General features: G+C 45.0%; 1 protein-coding gene across 1 annotated transcript; it reads right to left on the bottom strand.

Annotated features, from left to right (window-relative positions):
• Positions 1-217: 217 nt before the first annotated feature.
• Positions 218-15698, bottom strand: CORT (cortistatin). The gene is made up of 2 exons (XM_069242517.1): positions 15183-15698; positions 218-598 (listed from the first exon to the last, which is right to left on the bottom strand). The coding sequence occupies exons 1-2, from the start codon at positions 15282-15284 to the stop codon at positions 374-376; spliced, it is 327 nt and encodes a 108-aa protein (XP_069098618.1). The 5' UTR covers positions 15285-15698; the 3' UTR covers positions 218-373.
• Positions 15699-17073: the final 1375 nt, after the last annotated feature.

Raw genomic sequence — 17073 nt, forward strand, 5'->3', positions numbered from 1 at the left:
CCGCAGTGAAGACTCTCGGTGAATGTTAGTGTCAGACTCAACAGCGGAGGCTGTAAGTGAACTGTGAGTGTTGGACTCCACAATGAAGACTGTGGGTGAATGTTAGTGTTGGACTTGCCAGTGGAGGCTCAGCGTAAACTGTGAATGTTGAACTCTTTAGTGGTGCCCTGAGTGTTTTGGAGTCAGTGACAGGCAGACACAGCTCGGGCTCCTCTTATGCATGCTTTATTCTTGAGTGTACAGCAATGAATTCACAGACGCCATTGTCTTTAATGTGAGAAACCCATGGGATGCAGGTTTATTTACAGCTCAGTGAGGAGTTTGGAGGTTTGGAGATCGGGTCTAGGGCTCACAAGAAGGGAATGCTGGGTTGTCAGCACGAGGTGAAGGTTTTCCAGAAGAAGTGCTTGCAGGGAGCTTTGCGATCACGGGAGGCTAACTGTGAAGACCTCCCATAGGCCAGCCTTGTCTGGTCCTCCATGGGCTCTTCGGAGTCCGCTGAAAGAGTAGTGTCTCCACCGATGAGGTTGCTCTCCATGCCATCCAACCAGCCCGACAGCACCTTCAGGAGGACATCCTTCTGCACCTGGGACAGGACCTGTCCGAAAACACACCAGAGATCAGGACAGAGGGAGCCTCAACCTTTGTTCGCAACACTCAAGTGGTGGCACTCCACCTGTATCATTCTACTACAGACCCTGGCATTTCATGCAAATACATAGGATTCTAAAGCATTCCAAGAAATACATGGCATTCCAAAGTATTGTGTGGCACCCCTTTGCATTCTTGAAAGAACATGGTATTCTGTGAAAATCCCTTACATTCCATGGAATTCCGTGAAAAAGATTAATGACATTCCAAATAAACCCCTTTACTGCCATTCTTCGACGGGTTGTCAAACACTTTGTTGTTTTATATAAAACACTGATATTCTGTGGTAATGGTCAAAATCCAACTTTCATGGTAGTCCTAGTACTATGAGGAATAAGTATGCAGACCTACAGCCCCTCAGGAAAAATCCTATAGCAGAGAATTTTTCACGGTAAGCACAGTTTTTAACATTTCCCTAAACATAACAGGATAACCATGGCTCTGACATAATAAGGGAACTGATTCCATGACTTGGATGCACCATCAAAAAGTTGGCATAAGGAGATCTTAACATCCATTATGGTTTCATCGTTACCAGTGACTTTTTAATTGCTACGGGCCCGGTAATGGTAATTCCAGGGTAGTCACTACAGAGGCCTAAGAATGTGCCTGTACAAGTGCTGTTGGAGTAGTTCCTGATTGAAAAGTGCCCTATTGCAATGCAAAATCATTTAAGCCAGATTTGCTTTGCTATGGGCTGACAATGGCTAGACGAAAAGTCGAATCCTTCCTACTTTATCCAAGAATCATTATTGAGCAGTATCTTGAATAACCTGCAACTTTCTGTGGAGATATTGAGTTAACTCTGTATACAATCGGTGGCCACAGACCAAGTGGGACTAAATAGCTGCCTGAAACATGGTTTTAATACGGTTTCCAAGCAAAATCGAGTTTTTCTAAGGATTCTTCCTGTGCAAAATTTTATTGAGGAGAGATTATGAATGTGAGGTTTCAGCTCTGTGATCAGAAAGGAAGCCTAGGTTCCTCATAGTCTCCAAGAAGGTTGGTGCTCCCCAAAAGGCCGGTCACCAAACAATCAGACCACAACTCTCTATGGTTCTTTATCACTATACCTTCTATTCTATCCATGCTTAGTCGCAGCTCCTCATCATTCATCCAGGCATCACAGCCACCAAACATTCCTCGAACCACAGTTGGACACTTTCCATATTATCCTTCATACAGTTAATTAGTTGTGTATCATCAGCGCAGCAATTAAACAGAAAGCCAAATGAACACATATATTTCATTAGAGGTCTAATATAAATAAATAGGTGATTTACTAAAATGATTTGCCAGTGCTCTTGTGGTGCAAAGTGACTCAAATCAGTCTATCAATTTACTTTTGTTTAAAAAAAAGCTTGTGAGCATAGCAGTGATGAGCACCCACACAGCCCTTGATAAATGAAGTCAATATATTATCTTTTTAGATGATGATCTGCAGAGTCATAAACCAGCCTAGGACACTGCCCTCTTTTCCCATTTCTGCCAGACGACGTGGCAGGATAGGGTGAGATACAGTGTCAAAAGTTGAGGCCAGAACAAATAAAAACCAAAATGACTGATGGGTCATTCGGTTGTTCTCTTCCGCCATTAAGTGTCATCTGCAAGTATTCAAGTGAAGCTGTCAATGAGGACTCAGTACTATGTCCAGGCCTGAAACCTGCGTTTGTAAAATCCTTCTATGCGATCCATTAGTAGTTTGTTAACAATACTTTAGATGACTTTTATAGTAAACGGCAGTGGGTGGTAACTGAAATGAAGTGGGTGGTAACTGGTGATAGTCAACAAGGATCAACACCAATTTTGTTAAAAAAACATTTAACAGTAGCTTACTTCGAGGTCTTAGCGGCTAAGGGCCTAATTAAGAGTTTGGCGGACAGGAAAGCCCACCCGCCTAACTCCCGACAGGGTGGCCAATGCTTTCATGGCAACCACCCCACTGGAGTAATTAAGAGTTTCCCACTAGGTCGGCGGGTGGAAACCTCGTAATCGAGCCAGCGGCAATGCTGTAGCCCGCAGGGTGCACCAGCCCCTTTGCAAAGTTCACTGTCTGCAAAGCAGACAGTGAACAATGGGATAGTGCTGGGCGGGGGGCCCTGCAAAGCCCATGCCAAGTGCATGGGCAGCACAGGGGGCACCCTGTGGCCAACTGCACCTGTTCTCCGCTAGCATTTTCATGGCGATGTTACCACCATAGAAAGGCTGGCGGAAAACAAGGTCGTAATCCACAGGGTAGCGCTGCATGCAGCGCTGCCCTGGCGGATTATGATCTCCGCCATAGCCAGGTCGGCGGGATCATGGATCCTGGCAGTCAGACTGCCAGGGCTTTAATGTGGCGGTCGGACCACTGCAAAAGCTGAAGACCGCCACACTAGTAATGAGGCCCTAAGCTCTTTACAACAAGAAGTTACACAAATCAGTGAGTTCTAAACTGATCTCGGAAATTTAATGTCAGAATATTACAAGAGACAAAAGAAGACTTTAGTTAGGCTTACATTTTAAACGTACAAAACCACAGAAATGCACCTGTTATTATAGTTATAGTACCTGTTAGTCATACTTAGAGTTATTTCAAGTAACTACAACTCATGCCCTAAAGTAATTATAACTCACACCCTTGCCATGCACTGCTAAATTACCCCAGATATTACAGCACTCATGACATCTTTTATAACATCATTGATAACATCACTGTAACATTTGTTGTAAAACTATTCATTAAAAATAAAAACTGTGCATGGTTACCTTAAGGCACTAGTTATAGTTACTTGGAATAACTCTAACTATAACAGAGGAATTTCTATGGTTTTGTACATATCAAATGTGAGCCTAACTATCACGTCCCTGTAACCTATGTTTTTTGTGATTTTCTATGTTTTTTAAATTCTATGTCCTAACTATAACATCCCTGTAACCTTTGTTTTTTTCAGTGTAAATACATATATATATATATATATATATATATATATATATATATATATATATATATATCAGCCCACAATCAGCGTCCGCACTCCCTCAGTCCTCGGAGTGCAGACGCTGCAACACAGTGGTCCTGGTCGGGCTCCGAGACGCCCAAATTTACTTATAACAGAGCACATCCTTCCGATGCGAAGAGAACCAGGACACCTCCGTATAAAAATCCAGTATTTTATTTAAAGAAAACGAAAAACTCCAACGCGTTTCGGCGACAAGCATTTATCACGGATAGAGTATTATCACAACACCTCATTCAAATATCTTAAATCAGTGACATAGATGACGGACTAGTTTCAGTTCATACACTATTTAGGTTGTATCAATGCTGGCCATCTTAGTATGTCAACCTATTATACATATACAGAGTAAATTCACCAATGCAATTCAATATTCCCAAATCAAATTTGCAATAATCAAATATATTATATCCTGTTCTCATTAAAAAACTTACTCCAAAAATATATGCTGTACATTCATCTCCTTAATTCATATTTTGTAATATAAATCATTATCCAATAAATCATTATATTGAATTCAGCAAAAATCAAGCCTCATAATGCCCAAGTGGGCAGGAAATTTTTGCCATGGTAAGCATACTCAATATAATTTAAACATTACCTTAACCTTCCTCCCATTGTTGAGCATAATTCAGTCCTCATCTCATTCATGTGAAAAAATATATATTAACCCAAAACAACACCCTAATTTATCAAATTACATACAATCCAACTGTTACCCCAAATGAATACTCAACTCTTCACTAGAGTTTAACCCCACAGGGTCCAATGCCTCAAAGTCTAGAATATATCTTGATTCCATAATTCTCAATAATCGCTCTCTGTTGCCACCCCGTTTGTTGGATTTAACCTGGTCGATGACTACAAACTTTAACAAATTTTCATTACCAGAATGTTGACTAACGAAATGTCTCGCAACTGGAGAACTCTTGTCATAATTCTTGATTGCTCGCCTATGTTCTAAAACTTGTTTTTTAGCACTAGGAATTGTGCTTCCTACATATAGTTTATCACAGGGGCATATTAAGCAATATACACAATATGTTGTACCCCAATCATAACTTCCTTTGATGACAAAATCCTCATCTCTCCCTGGTATTTTCAACTTTCTACAGCTACTACTTGTTTTACACGCTTTACATTTCATGCAACAAGAGAATCCCCTTCAGCGATGGAAATAAAATAAAATGATAGAGACATGGAAAAGGCACATGGGACGTCCAACCAGCCTGCGTTTTTCAGGTTTGTTGTCCTAAAGTTATGGCTCCTATCCCACTGCCTACACAGTGGCACTGCGGGCACCCCAAGTCCCACATTTTGGTTCCATGACACTTTTAGTCCTCATAAACGACACGCAACGGACACTCTTTCGTCCTTTTATGAGCTGTGAAAGTGGTAGCTATTGGTGGGGGGAGGACCTGCAGCACTGGAGGGACCTAGCACAATGCAACTTCAGGAGCAGGTTCAGCTATTGAAACATAAATTCAGGCTCTTGTCAATAAACTGCCATGAATGTGATAATGAACACCGTGCTAGGGACCTGTCATAGGAATAGTCCCTTGGTGTTAATTTCTTCCATTTATCCTGTTGTAATGCAAAGTTGCCCACCCTAAAAGACAGAGAGATGGAAAGTGAGGGAGAAACAGCATTGAGAATATGAGAGACAAGTGTGAATGAGACATCTCAGACAGATTTGATGCAGAGACAGGTGACTAGCAGGAGTTAGGGACAAGAGAGGGAGGAACGTCGGCCAGAGGGAGGAGACAGGAGAAAGGAGAGAAAACTGGGTAGGAAAGATGAAGAGAGACAGAGCAGGTCAGAAGAGCATGATGGCGTGCAGAGGGTGGTTATTCCAATTGTGATGGGCACCTTTCAGATTGTTTGTGTTATGTACTTACCTCTCAATCTTTTTGTGTTTTCACTGACCCTGAGTTTAAGCAGTTCTGGGGGGTGAACCAATTGAAATAATTGAAGAATAATTTTTAGAGGATCAAGAAGGCTTTCAGGGCCGTGATCAATGAAGGCGACACCCTGCAAACAAGAGTGTGTTGAGAAGTGTATGTGTGTGAATGTATTATATTTTGAACTCAGTTCCTGTGATCTGCGTACTTGCCCCGTCTTGGCTGGGACAAAAAGCAAACAAATTGTTACTTTTTAGGGACCTCTCTTCTTTCCTGAAGGTTTATGTGCAGTGAAACAAGTTTTCCACTTTTAATTAACTCCCTCCAGAGAAGGACCTTCGGCACCCCTGCTCGTGCTTGAATGCCAACTGTTTGGCGGGGTGTGGCGCAGGGTATTGCGGGGGTAGCTGAGCTGAAGCATGGGTAGGTGATGCACAGTTTATTTTAGGGGGCACGTTATTTCGTGCGGGGATATGCAGGATTGTGTTGTATCTCATTCATATCTAGGTCACAGGCTAAACGTCTCTGATGTCGATCCCGTTTCTTGTCACAAAATGTGTTGGGACAAAGATCACGTGATAACATTTCTTGTGGTGTCATTGGTATGCTATTTACTGGTAGTTTTAAAACGGGCAAAATCCCACTTTCGGTCAGAGAAGATTGGAAAGTAAGGCATGAAGCTAGCGAGGAAGGTCGATGGGGGATGCCTTGGTTGTGTAGGTGGGCAAGCGTCTTTTGGTGGAAAAAAAATTAAATCCAAAGGGGAACAAACCTTGGGCCAGATGTAGCAAAAAAGCAATTTGCGACTTGCAAATTGCGAGTCCCTGCGACTCGCAATTTGCAAGTCGCAAATTGCTATGCAGTACGGTGTCTCAGACACCGACTGCAACTCGCAATGGGGTCGCAATGACCCACCTCATGAATATTCATGAGGTGGGTCGCAAATTGCGGCCCCATTGCGAGTATAGGCACTCGCTAACATGGAGGCCTGCTGACGTCAGCAGACCTCCATGTTAGCGACCTGCTTTTAAATAAAGCAGTTTTTTTTTTTTTAAATGTAGCCCGTTTTCCCTAAGGGAAAACGAGCTGCATTTCAAAAAAATCCGAAACCTTTTGTTTCGGTTTTTTCAGGGCAGGGAGTGGTCCCTTGGACCACACCCTGCCCTGAAAAAATGTTTTGGGGTCCAGTCTCAAACTGGAAGGGGTCCCATGGGGACCCCTTCCAATTTGCGAGTGGGTTACCATCCACTTGAAGTGGATGGTAACTGCGACTCCATTTGCGACCGCGTACGCGGTCGCAAATGGAGTTGCATACCACTGCTACTCGCAAATAGGAAGGGAACACCCCTTCCTATTTGTGATTCGGAAATGCATTTTGCGAGTCGGTAACGACTCGCAAAATGCATTTCTGCATAGGAAACACGCATTTGCGAGTCGCAAACGGCAGATTTTGCCGTTTGCGACTCGCAAAGTGTTTCCTACATCTGGCCCCTTGTTCTCAAAGTTTTATGTGTACTAAGAAAAGAACTGCGGACGCTTAAGCAAACCTGGAGCACCTCCAAGTGGGTGGGTTGCTTAAGTGTTGAACCAGGAGCATTTATGTTTCTGTTATTACATCTGCAGTTGATGGGCTCTCCACCATCACCCGCAACAGACTGGCTGGCTTTGCACAATCTAGATAGGAAGAGTGGTATCACAAGGATCATGATGAAGAGGAACTAGGGAATAGGAGGGAGGATGATGGAGAGTCATTTGGGGACTTGAGAATCTCAGGAGTGCTTGAGAACAACCGAATGACCCATATCTGTCATCGTGCAGCACAGACATTCCTTGTTTCTCAACACAATCTCCTCCTGCATTGGTTAGTCACTAAGATATGCATCAGTCGAGTTTTCAAATCCTGGGAGGGGCAACTCAGTCTTCCTCTCTCACGAGGGGAAGGACAGCTCAGCCTTTTATACTCCCAAGGCAGGTAACTTGAGGGGATCAATTGAGAATCATTATATTAGATGATGGTGGAACTTGGGCCCATATTTATACTTTTTTAGCGCTGTATTTGCGCTGCTTTTTTTACGCAAAAAAGGCGCAAACCTACAAAATACAATTGTATTTAGTACATTTGTGCCGCTTTTGCGTCAAAAAATGGCGCAAATGTGGCGCTAAATAAGTATAAATATGGTTACTGTTTACAGCTTTTGAAAACCCAGGACTTAGAAATGGGAAGGTGTGACATGGAGTGATTGATAAAATATATGAAAAAAAGAAAAACTGGTCACTCTTCGCTTTGATATCGGGGGAAGGAGCATATGTGCTTAACTTCATGTTGAAATATTGCAGACACCGCTGCACAAACATCGGTTTTACTCATGACATCTACATTCTCGGTGCCCTTCACACTAAGGAACTGGAGAGAGATGGTGATAGAGGGGCACATACTTTCCTTTCAGTTAGCTGGATGAGGTGTTTAGTGGCACGACCAGAGCGGCAATTTGCTAGTGAGAGTAATGGCCTGTTAAAGATCTGCTACGCAGGTAAATACAAAGGTGTGCAGCATCCTTGGCCACATTGGACTCTTCCCAAGAGGACCACATAGGTAGCATAGAAACCAGCCAGGTGGGATGTCTGGGAGCATGCGATTGCATGTTGTTTGAGACAGGAGTTATGGGTTCGAACACTACTGGCAACACCATGCCTTCCTCCTGTAAATCTTAGAGGGGGCTACCAGCAGCACCTGGTTGGCATTGGGCAGAGGAGGACTGTCATGGAAGCAGCCGAAGCAGCAGTGCTGCACCCAAGTGTTTTTAATTTGTTTGTATTAATTAGATAGAAATAAATCATAATAATATTGCAAGCATCCATCATGATTCAAAACTTCATTAAAATACACGAAATAGAGCATACATCCAGCAAAATTCATATGAGAAAAAAAATATATTGTTTCATTACGTGCAAAACGTCCCTGGCCCACAAACGTGATAAACAACACTGACACAGCTGAGATGACAGGCTAAACTAAGAAAACAAAATCCAAAAACTCAGTCCAGCCAATTATGCCATATCTCCCCACGTCTTTTAAGAGCACTCACTCTGCGTGCATATAGCTCTTCAAGGCGTTTCACCTCCTTAATGTTCAATAACTATTGCTTAAAGGTGGGTACTTCGGAGGATATCCACCTTTGCAATATTAAAGATTTAGCTGTCAACGTGGAAATACAAAGGATTTGTTGCTGCCCTAGTGTAAGTTTGACTGATGTCCTCAGTTAGTGAATTGACAGGTTGATTGTAGCTTCCTATAAAGTGACTGATTCGCAGATAAGAAAAAACGAATACAGAAGAAATGGATGGATTATTGGCGGTCAGCTGTTCCCAGGAGTTCACCGTCTCCCAAGATATGAAAACATACAAACGCTCTTTGGAATAAAGGACTCCCTCTGGGAGCCGCTGATGTTGTAAAGACAAGACATGAGATCTACAGTGGGTGTCTCATCCACCAGCCTTGGGACACCAGGGAGCACAACTCCATCCAGTGGTCAGACTGGAGTCTCGACATGTAAACCACTAGGGACAATAAAGGATGAGCAGTGCTATCAACAACATGGCCTCCCAACCGACCCTGAGAAAAATTGTTGTACTCTAGAGCTCAAACAGGATGATGGAGAGAGATGAAAGGTAGAGTATACCTGCCAACCACCTGAAGCCCAGTCCAAGGTGCCCATCCGTCTCATCTCTCGTTCATCCCAGCTAGTGTCTCGGTGATCCTCGCAGGAGCTCATGCTGTGCAGCTCACCTCTGCAGGAAGTCACAACCCTGGGAAGAAGGCAGCACACTAGACTCCCCTTTTTTTATGCATTAGTGTAGAAGTTGGGGTTAAGCATACATTCCATAGATGCTGGAGCGGGGTAATGTACGTATTAAGTGTGAGTGGTGGGTTAGTTGAGGTTAGGATGGGACTGTGCTCCTTGCACATAGGGATAGGTGGGCTAGGGTGGTTGGTAGAATAGGACAGCTGGGAGTAGGATAAGTGTAGAGTGAACATTAAGTGTGAGCAGTGGGTTACTTAAGGATGGGGGGAAAGTTGGGATTGTGCTGTTAAGAGTGGGGTTAGCTGGGTTAGGGTGCTAGGTAGGATAGGGCAGGTAGGAGTAGGGATATTGTGGGTATAGTACTTTGGTGTTATTGGTTTGCGATGTGGTGAGGATAGGACAGTCCTGCCACAGAAGAGGGATACTTGAAGGTAGGGTGGAAAGTAGGAGCATGCAGCCAGGCTCTGTTGGCGTTTATTCTAAGAAATATTTTGAATCATTCTGCGTGTTTTACAGTGCTACTCATGTTTTCTGTGGTAATTATGTGTACATTCTACCCTGACGGCTGTAGCCTTGGCATTCAAATACCCAGTCACCATTCCCACTTGAGTCCTGGTTGACCTCATCACCCTCTCCTGCTTAGGTGCATGCAGCAGGGAGTGTGAACTAACATAACTTGTATGACACATATGCCAAGACTCCACAGTGAGTGTTGGGTGGTTACTGGCTGTGTCTCACAAATGGTCCAGAAGCACACTTGGGGGCATATTTATGGGAAAGTGGCACATCATTCTTGATGCGCCACTTTTCTAGCACCCCATTGTGTCCCCCTAATGACACCATGTGTGCGCCATATTTATAATACTGCGCACCATGGCGGTTGTGTCCACATTAGCATCATAATTTATGGTGCTAATGTGGCGCTTTGCTGGATTAGCACCATAAATTATGGCGCTAATGCAGCAAAGCACAGGGAGACCCATTTTTTTCAATGGGAGCATCATCTTAATGATCCTAAAAATGGCGCAGTGAAATCTAGTAAATTTCACTGCACCATTTTTCAGGGCCTTCCTATGTGGGAACGCCCCCCTTTCATACATTATGCCTGGCGCAGGCATAATGTGGCCCAGGGGTTTACAAAGTGAAGCACTGCTTGCATTGCACATCTTTGTAAATATGGCGTGGGGGAAATGCCAGCTTAACGCCACATTTGCATTAAAAAATGATGCAAGGTGGCACGAGGGGCATCATATATATGCCTCTTGGTGTCATTACTTATCTTAGTGTCTGCTTGACTGCAGGCTCATGCACATGCTGATTCATGTACATATGTCAGCAGTAAAATATGAGTGATGGATACATGGTACAAGAAACTGTGCAATAAAGTGCTTGGGTGAATATGTCCACATGCATAGCACAACAGCATCTACCTGGCCACTTCAATGGACTGGATTCAGGCTATTACACACTGTGTTTACTGAAGCATCTGAGCAATCAGACATAACCTATTGGTTTACACTTACATATGCATACATGTTCATATGCACATTACCACTCCCTTTCCTCTTATCTTAAGCTATTTACATGGCGTTGACAGTTCATACACCAATAGTACACTCATGTATTCTCTCCTTAGCAGTGTATTGGTTTTACTGTTTATGTCACATCTCAAGATTTAACACCTTTTTTAAAAAAAGTTAATATGAGTTTAGGCAGCACCCTATTCAGGCACCTTTCATCAATCAGAAATTCAAAGCAATTATCATTGAATTCTGATTTTATTGACATCTCTTGTCTATCTACAAACAGTTAGAGACCTGATATCCAGTGACAAATTATTTGATTTATGTGATCTCTGTAACTACAAATTTTAACAGGTAATAAATAATCTGTGCCTCAATGCAACAGACTTTTCAATCAGAAAATCATCGTGAATATTAATTCCTGCACAAGCTATAAAGATAAATGTTATATATCTCATAATTCAACCAACTAGGTTTATTCTACTATAAAAAACGCTGCTTCGAGTAATCAAACACTCAAAATGCAAAATGATCAATACTTTCTGCTAGTGCAATTGTTTTGTGCTTGAACAAAACCCCAAAAGTGATGCGAAAGGTGCTTTGCAGTTCTTTGTGTTACTTTCCATCAAGGTGCCCTCCTAAGGTCGGTAGCTGGGCATTCCACCGCTGTCACCCATGGTTTTTGATACAAAGCCCTATCGTCTAACAATAGCTGTCACGGACTAACAAGGAGAACTGTTATTATTTCTCCTAACTCTTCACACATGAAAGGTGTACTGTAGAGTGGGAAGCATTTTAAAGTGTGTCTAAGCATAGTATTCTGTCCCCGAAGGGTATGCTTCCAGTACAAAACCTATGCTATCCCTCACCAACACACCCTTGCACTGTGGTGCAAAGAAGTGTATGTGTGGCACCCAAATCCATATTCAAATATATCAAAATCATACCTACAGATTTAGATCGGTTCACTAGAAGGGCAATTAGTGGTCAATGTAGAAACTGAGATAGCGCTGGGCATTTTTAACTGGTGACTAAAGGAAATGTTAGCTATCATTTATCACCTGCCCGGACATGAAAGGCTGGTTTAATGGGGACTCCCCGCCTCGCGCAGGTTCTCGTGTAACTTGTAATGGGGTTTCTGTTTGCGCACCTCCTAATTCCGCACCCAGTAACACCGGGGAGGTTCCAAGCCCGATCTTACTTGTAATCATGCATTAAAACATGCGGTAACTCCAGTGCCGCCGACTCATAAAGAAGGCTTCAGTATTTCATTTCCTAAAGTCTGTTTCTCTGCTAAAACGTTGATGTAACTCATGTTGCATCCTTGTGGTTTTCTTTGGTGCCCGCATGTCTTCCTGCACTCCTCTCTGCCCTTCCTCGTACGGCTCTTTAATTTTCTTTCGTTCTGCTTTTTATTTCACGTTCCTATTGCCACACATTTTTCCTCTAGTTCCGCCTCTCTCTGTTATTCCTCCTTTCTTTTTCCTCTCATTTATCACTTGGTTTTTTCCGGAATTACAGTCCCTGTGACCTTTGTTTCCTTCTCTCCCCACTTGCCTTTTCACTCTCTCATTTTACCCCGGCTCTCAGATCACAACTCTCAGGGCCGGCTTTAGCACCGGTGGCACCCTGTGCCACAGTCTTTTTTTGGCACCCACCTCCCACACCATACGACCACCTCCTCGGATTCACTCACGACCACACAGCAAATGTGCCCCTCGTCACTCCATAGCCCCCTTTTAATACATTCATTTGTTTTAAGGTGCTTGTAAGGGCTGGCTTTACTAATCCACTCAGCTATCCACATAAAATATAGCGCCAGATGTATCATTTAATCCAATAGCAATTACCAAATTGCGATTCTTTGTGAATCGCAATTAAGTAATCGCTATTAGAATGTATGAAACTCCAGGAGTTTCATACGATTCGCAAAGGATCACAAATTGACCTACCTCATTAGTTTTCATGAGGTAGGTCGCAACTTGCGAGCCATTGTGAATGGCTACAATCACAGGGATGGTGGCCTGCTGGGCTCAGCAGACCACCATGTCTGTTATTGCTTTTCAGTAAAGCAATCTTTTTTTTTTTAAATGCAGCCTGTTTTCCTTAAAGGAAAACAGGATGCGTTTAAAAATGTTTTCATTTTTTAAGAGTAGGCAGTGGTCTGGACCACTGCCTGCTCTCAGATTTTTTTTTCGCATGCATTCACAAAGGGGAAGGGGTCCCTTGGGGACCCCTTCCCCTTTGCAGATAGGTTACCACCAATTTGAAATTGGTGGTAACTGCGATTGTTTTGCGACTGCATTCAGGGTCACAAAACAATCATATATACCTCTGCGATTCGGTATAAGTTAGAGACGCCCTTGACATGCCCCTTCCTAATACCAAATCGGTATGTAGTCGCAATTCCAATTTGCAATTCAGTAACAAGTTACCGATTCGCAAATTGGATTTGTTGCATACCAAAATGCAGTGTTTGCGATCGCAAAACACTTTAATACATCTGGCCCATAGTTCAGTTCTTTGCAGCAGGCATATTAACCCCCCACGCTACTTTATGACAAGTCAAAGCTGCTGCTAGATAAAACTCCTGTCTCTCTCCCTAGCAGGAACATCAATCACAAGAGCTATCTTAACATTTTAATTGCTTCCTGTAGGTTGGATGCACAAGGAACTTTTAAACTGCAAGTTTTGTAAGTCATTGCTTAACACAGCGCCCACCTGAGATCAGCGCCCCCCAATCCAGGTCAGCACCCGGTGTAGCCGCACCGTCCTAAAGCCGGCCCTGACAACTCCCGCTGAACACCACTCAGGGGAGACGAGATGCTTAGTGCAGCGGATATGTTGAGCCCCCTGCCCCGTCTATCTCCAAAATGTAAAACTCGCCCTGCTCCTTATTCAGGTGTGACACTCAACCTGGGTCCCGCTCTGTTCCACGTGTGGTACCCTCCACCTGCATCCTGACAGGTTTGGTAGCCGTAGCCCCCAATCACACCCTGCGCCAGTCTCCGGTGTGTGTACCAGCCTTGCTCTGCCCAGCCCTGGTGCGCTACTCGCCCTTCTATGCCTCTTCCAGGTATGGCACTCTGTCTCTCTCAGGTTTGGGACTCAATGTCCCCGTATCTCCCTTAGGCTTCGAGACTCGTGGTCCATGTGACTCTCTCAGTGTAAGTTACCCAATTGCATCCTTTGACGTGAGGTACTCTCTCGGGCATATAACTCACTGCCCCTGTGTCTGTCATGACTGGTACTCACTGCCTCTGTGTCTCTCTCGTGACTGGTATTTACCGCCCCTGTGCCTCGCTCAGGGGTGGTACTCACTACCCTTGCGTGCTATTGACCCAGTTGCATCATTTACTGTGTGGTGCTGGGGGGTCCCTCTTTTCCTCACAGGGCTAGTACTTGCTGCCCCTGTGTCCCTTTCTGGCTTGGCACTCGCGTACTGCGCCTCTCAGATGCGATGCTCTCGGCCCCTGTGTCCCTCTCTGGTGTGGAAGTGACTGCTCTAGTGTTCTCCTCTAGTTTGATACACGCCACGCTGTGTCCCTTCAGGTGTGGTACTCACAGATTCTGTGTCTCCCTCTGGAGCGGTACGCAAACTCCTGCCTGTCGTCAGATGTGATACTCACTGCCTTCTCTTTGGTGGTCCTCTCGCCGCTCCCATTTCTCTTTCAGGAATGGTACCCGCTGCCGCAGCCTCTCTCTCGTGAGTGGTACTCACTGTCCCCGTGTCTCTCTCGAGTGTGGTACTCAATGGCCCGTCTCAACCTCAGGTTTTGATACTCACTGCTTCTGTCTCTCCCATGCGTAGTACTCGCTGCACTTGTCTCTCTCTCAGAAGAGGTACTCTCACTACTCATACGCCACTCCCAGAAGTGGTACTCACTGCCCTGCCTCTCTCTCACGACTGGTACTCTCTACCTCTGTGGTTCTGTCCTGGGTGGTACTCACAGTCTCAGGGTCTCCCTCAAGTGTGGACTCTTTGCCTCTGTGTGCCTCTAAGGTATAGTGGTCACTCACTCTGTCCCTCACAGGTTTGGTACTCATGCTCCCGTGTCCTCTCATGTTTTGTACACACTGCCCCTGTGCCTCTCTCAGTGGTGGTACTCACTGCCTACGTGTCTGTTACAGAAGTGGTACTCACTACCCCTCCCCGTGCCTCTCTCGGGTGTTGCACCCATCGTTTCCGTGTTCCTGTCAGGTGTAGCGTTTCCTTACTTCGTCTATCTAGAGTCACCCGCCTGCCATGGACCTCTCACGTGTGGTACTCACCGCTCGTCCATCAATCCGAGGCACGGTACTCACCCCACTGTGTCCCGAGCTCATCCTCTGCTCCCCGGGCAGGACTGTGCCCCTCACACTCCAGACCAGCAGCAGCGCCGACATCAGGCTCGGCAACACCTGCATGACGGGAGTCAGTAGCGATGGGGATGAGAGCCGGTGCAAGTGACGGGAGTCAGTGCGGGTGATGGCACTCAGTGCAGGTGACGCAGTCAGTGCAGGTGAAGGGAGTTTGTGCGGGTGACGGGAGTCTTTGCAGGGGACAGGAGTCAGTGCTGGTGTCGGTAGTCAGTGCAGGTGAACGGAGTCAGTACATGTGACGAGAGACGGCACTCAGTGCAGGTGACGTGGGTCAGTGTGGGTGATGGGAGACAGTGCAGGCGACGGGATTCGTTTGAAAGAAGGTGATAGTCGGTGTGAGATTCAGCTGATGACAGTTCATGAGGCTGGACGGGGGGTCGGCTGAAGTTGTCTCGCAGATAAACAGCGGGAGTGAGTGAGTGACTCCTGGACGGACACCGAATGCCACTGTTTAGAGTCGAGCACTCGTACCTGCCTGTGCCGCGGGCTGCTGCTCGTTTTATACCACATCTGATGCTGCCGGTGTAGCCCTCGCTCCAAAGCCCCCGCCCCCTGGGACAGACGCCCACCCTTGCTGCCTCCGCCAGAACAATGATGCTTTATTGCCACAATACGGCAGAAGTCTAGCCAAAATCGGGTAGCAAAGACACATCAGGGGAGAGCTTTATGATGTTTATCGGGTCCAGTGCGAGGTTCTAGAACGGGTCATCCTATAGCCTTTTACCTCCGTCTTTGGGAGTTTTATTTGCCACATTACCTGTTTCGCGTCTATAAAGGCTCCGAAGGCTCTAAATCGGAGTCAACGGACTGACTCAAATATAGCTGTTCCTGACACCGCGAAAGCGGAGGCTCTGCCTCGCCTGCAAACCGTCAAAGGAAATGGGAATTAAATGGGAATAAAGAATAATTTCATTTAATTCCCATTTCCTTTGCAGGCGAGGCAGAGGCTCTACTTTCGCGGTGTCAGGAACAGCTATATTGCGCAATCAGAGCCTTAAGTTTGGCACAAATATTTGGATACAGAGGTCCATCAGCCGAGGAGACCCCCGTGTGGATACGGTAGAAAAGCGTCGACACCAACCAACTAGTGATCGAACTGACACGAGGAAGCTGCCATTCGTAACGGAACCGCTTTCCCCCTAAATACATTTTTACCTTTGCCCCCAGCTTGTCTGTAAATCAGAACTGTTAAACTACATCTGGTTACCTGCAAGTCTGAATTAAATTATCTTAGACCAAACGAGATTTTTCAGTTGTTTGTTGCAGATTTATTCACATATATACATCGCATGGCACTTGTGATGGGCTTTTTGTAATCTCCAATCACAAAGAGACAGTTGGAAAAAAGACCATCGCCATGTCCTACGAGAACACAACAAGCTAACACAAAAGATGCGATGGTAATGTTAGTTATGCTTAGGCCCTACTGAGGCGTAAACCCTAACCGTTGGTGATGTCTGTAAGGGCCTACTTATCCAAAGAATCCGAACAAAATAGGGGGCGTATTTATAATCTTTTGACGCAGGGCAGCGCCACAAGTCTTCTTGCGCCCTGCCCTGCCTTGCATGGCTTCATAATTGTCACTTTAGGTTTGCGTCTCTCTTCTACCATGTGAGGTGGTGCAAGAGCGACACAAACCAGGCCAAAAATATGGCCCCAGATGTACCAGTCATATTGGACGAGGAAGCTTCACCCACATTTTGTGGCAAATCTTCATCCTTCACAACCTCACCCTGGCAAGATACTATGAGGGTGAGCTGAACCTCAATACGAGGGAGTTCTTTATGAGAAGTGTACTAGTTAAAGGAGGTATCCAGATGAATTAAAAATAGCT

Source organism: Pleurodeles waltl, chromosome 6 (genome assembly GCF_031143425.1).
Source record: "Pleurodeles waltl isolate 20211129_DDA chromosome 6, aPleWal1.hap1.20221129, whole genome shotgun sequence".
NCBI classification, from domain to species: domain Eukaryota; kingdom Metazoa; phylum Chordata; class Amphibia; order Caudata; family Salamandridae; genus Pleurodeles; species Pleurodeles waltl.

Excerpts from the sequence above, each read along its gene's own strand:
- CORT (XM_069242517.1), bottom strand. The coding sequence starts at position 15,284 with ATGCAGGTGTTGCCGAGCCTGATGTCGGCGCTGCTGCTGGTCTGGAGT. Across the intron at positions 599-15,182 it reads TGAGCTCGGGACACAGTGGG|GTCCTGTCCCAGGTGCAGAA; the intron begins GTGAGTACCGTG and ends GTTTTCGGACAG.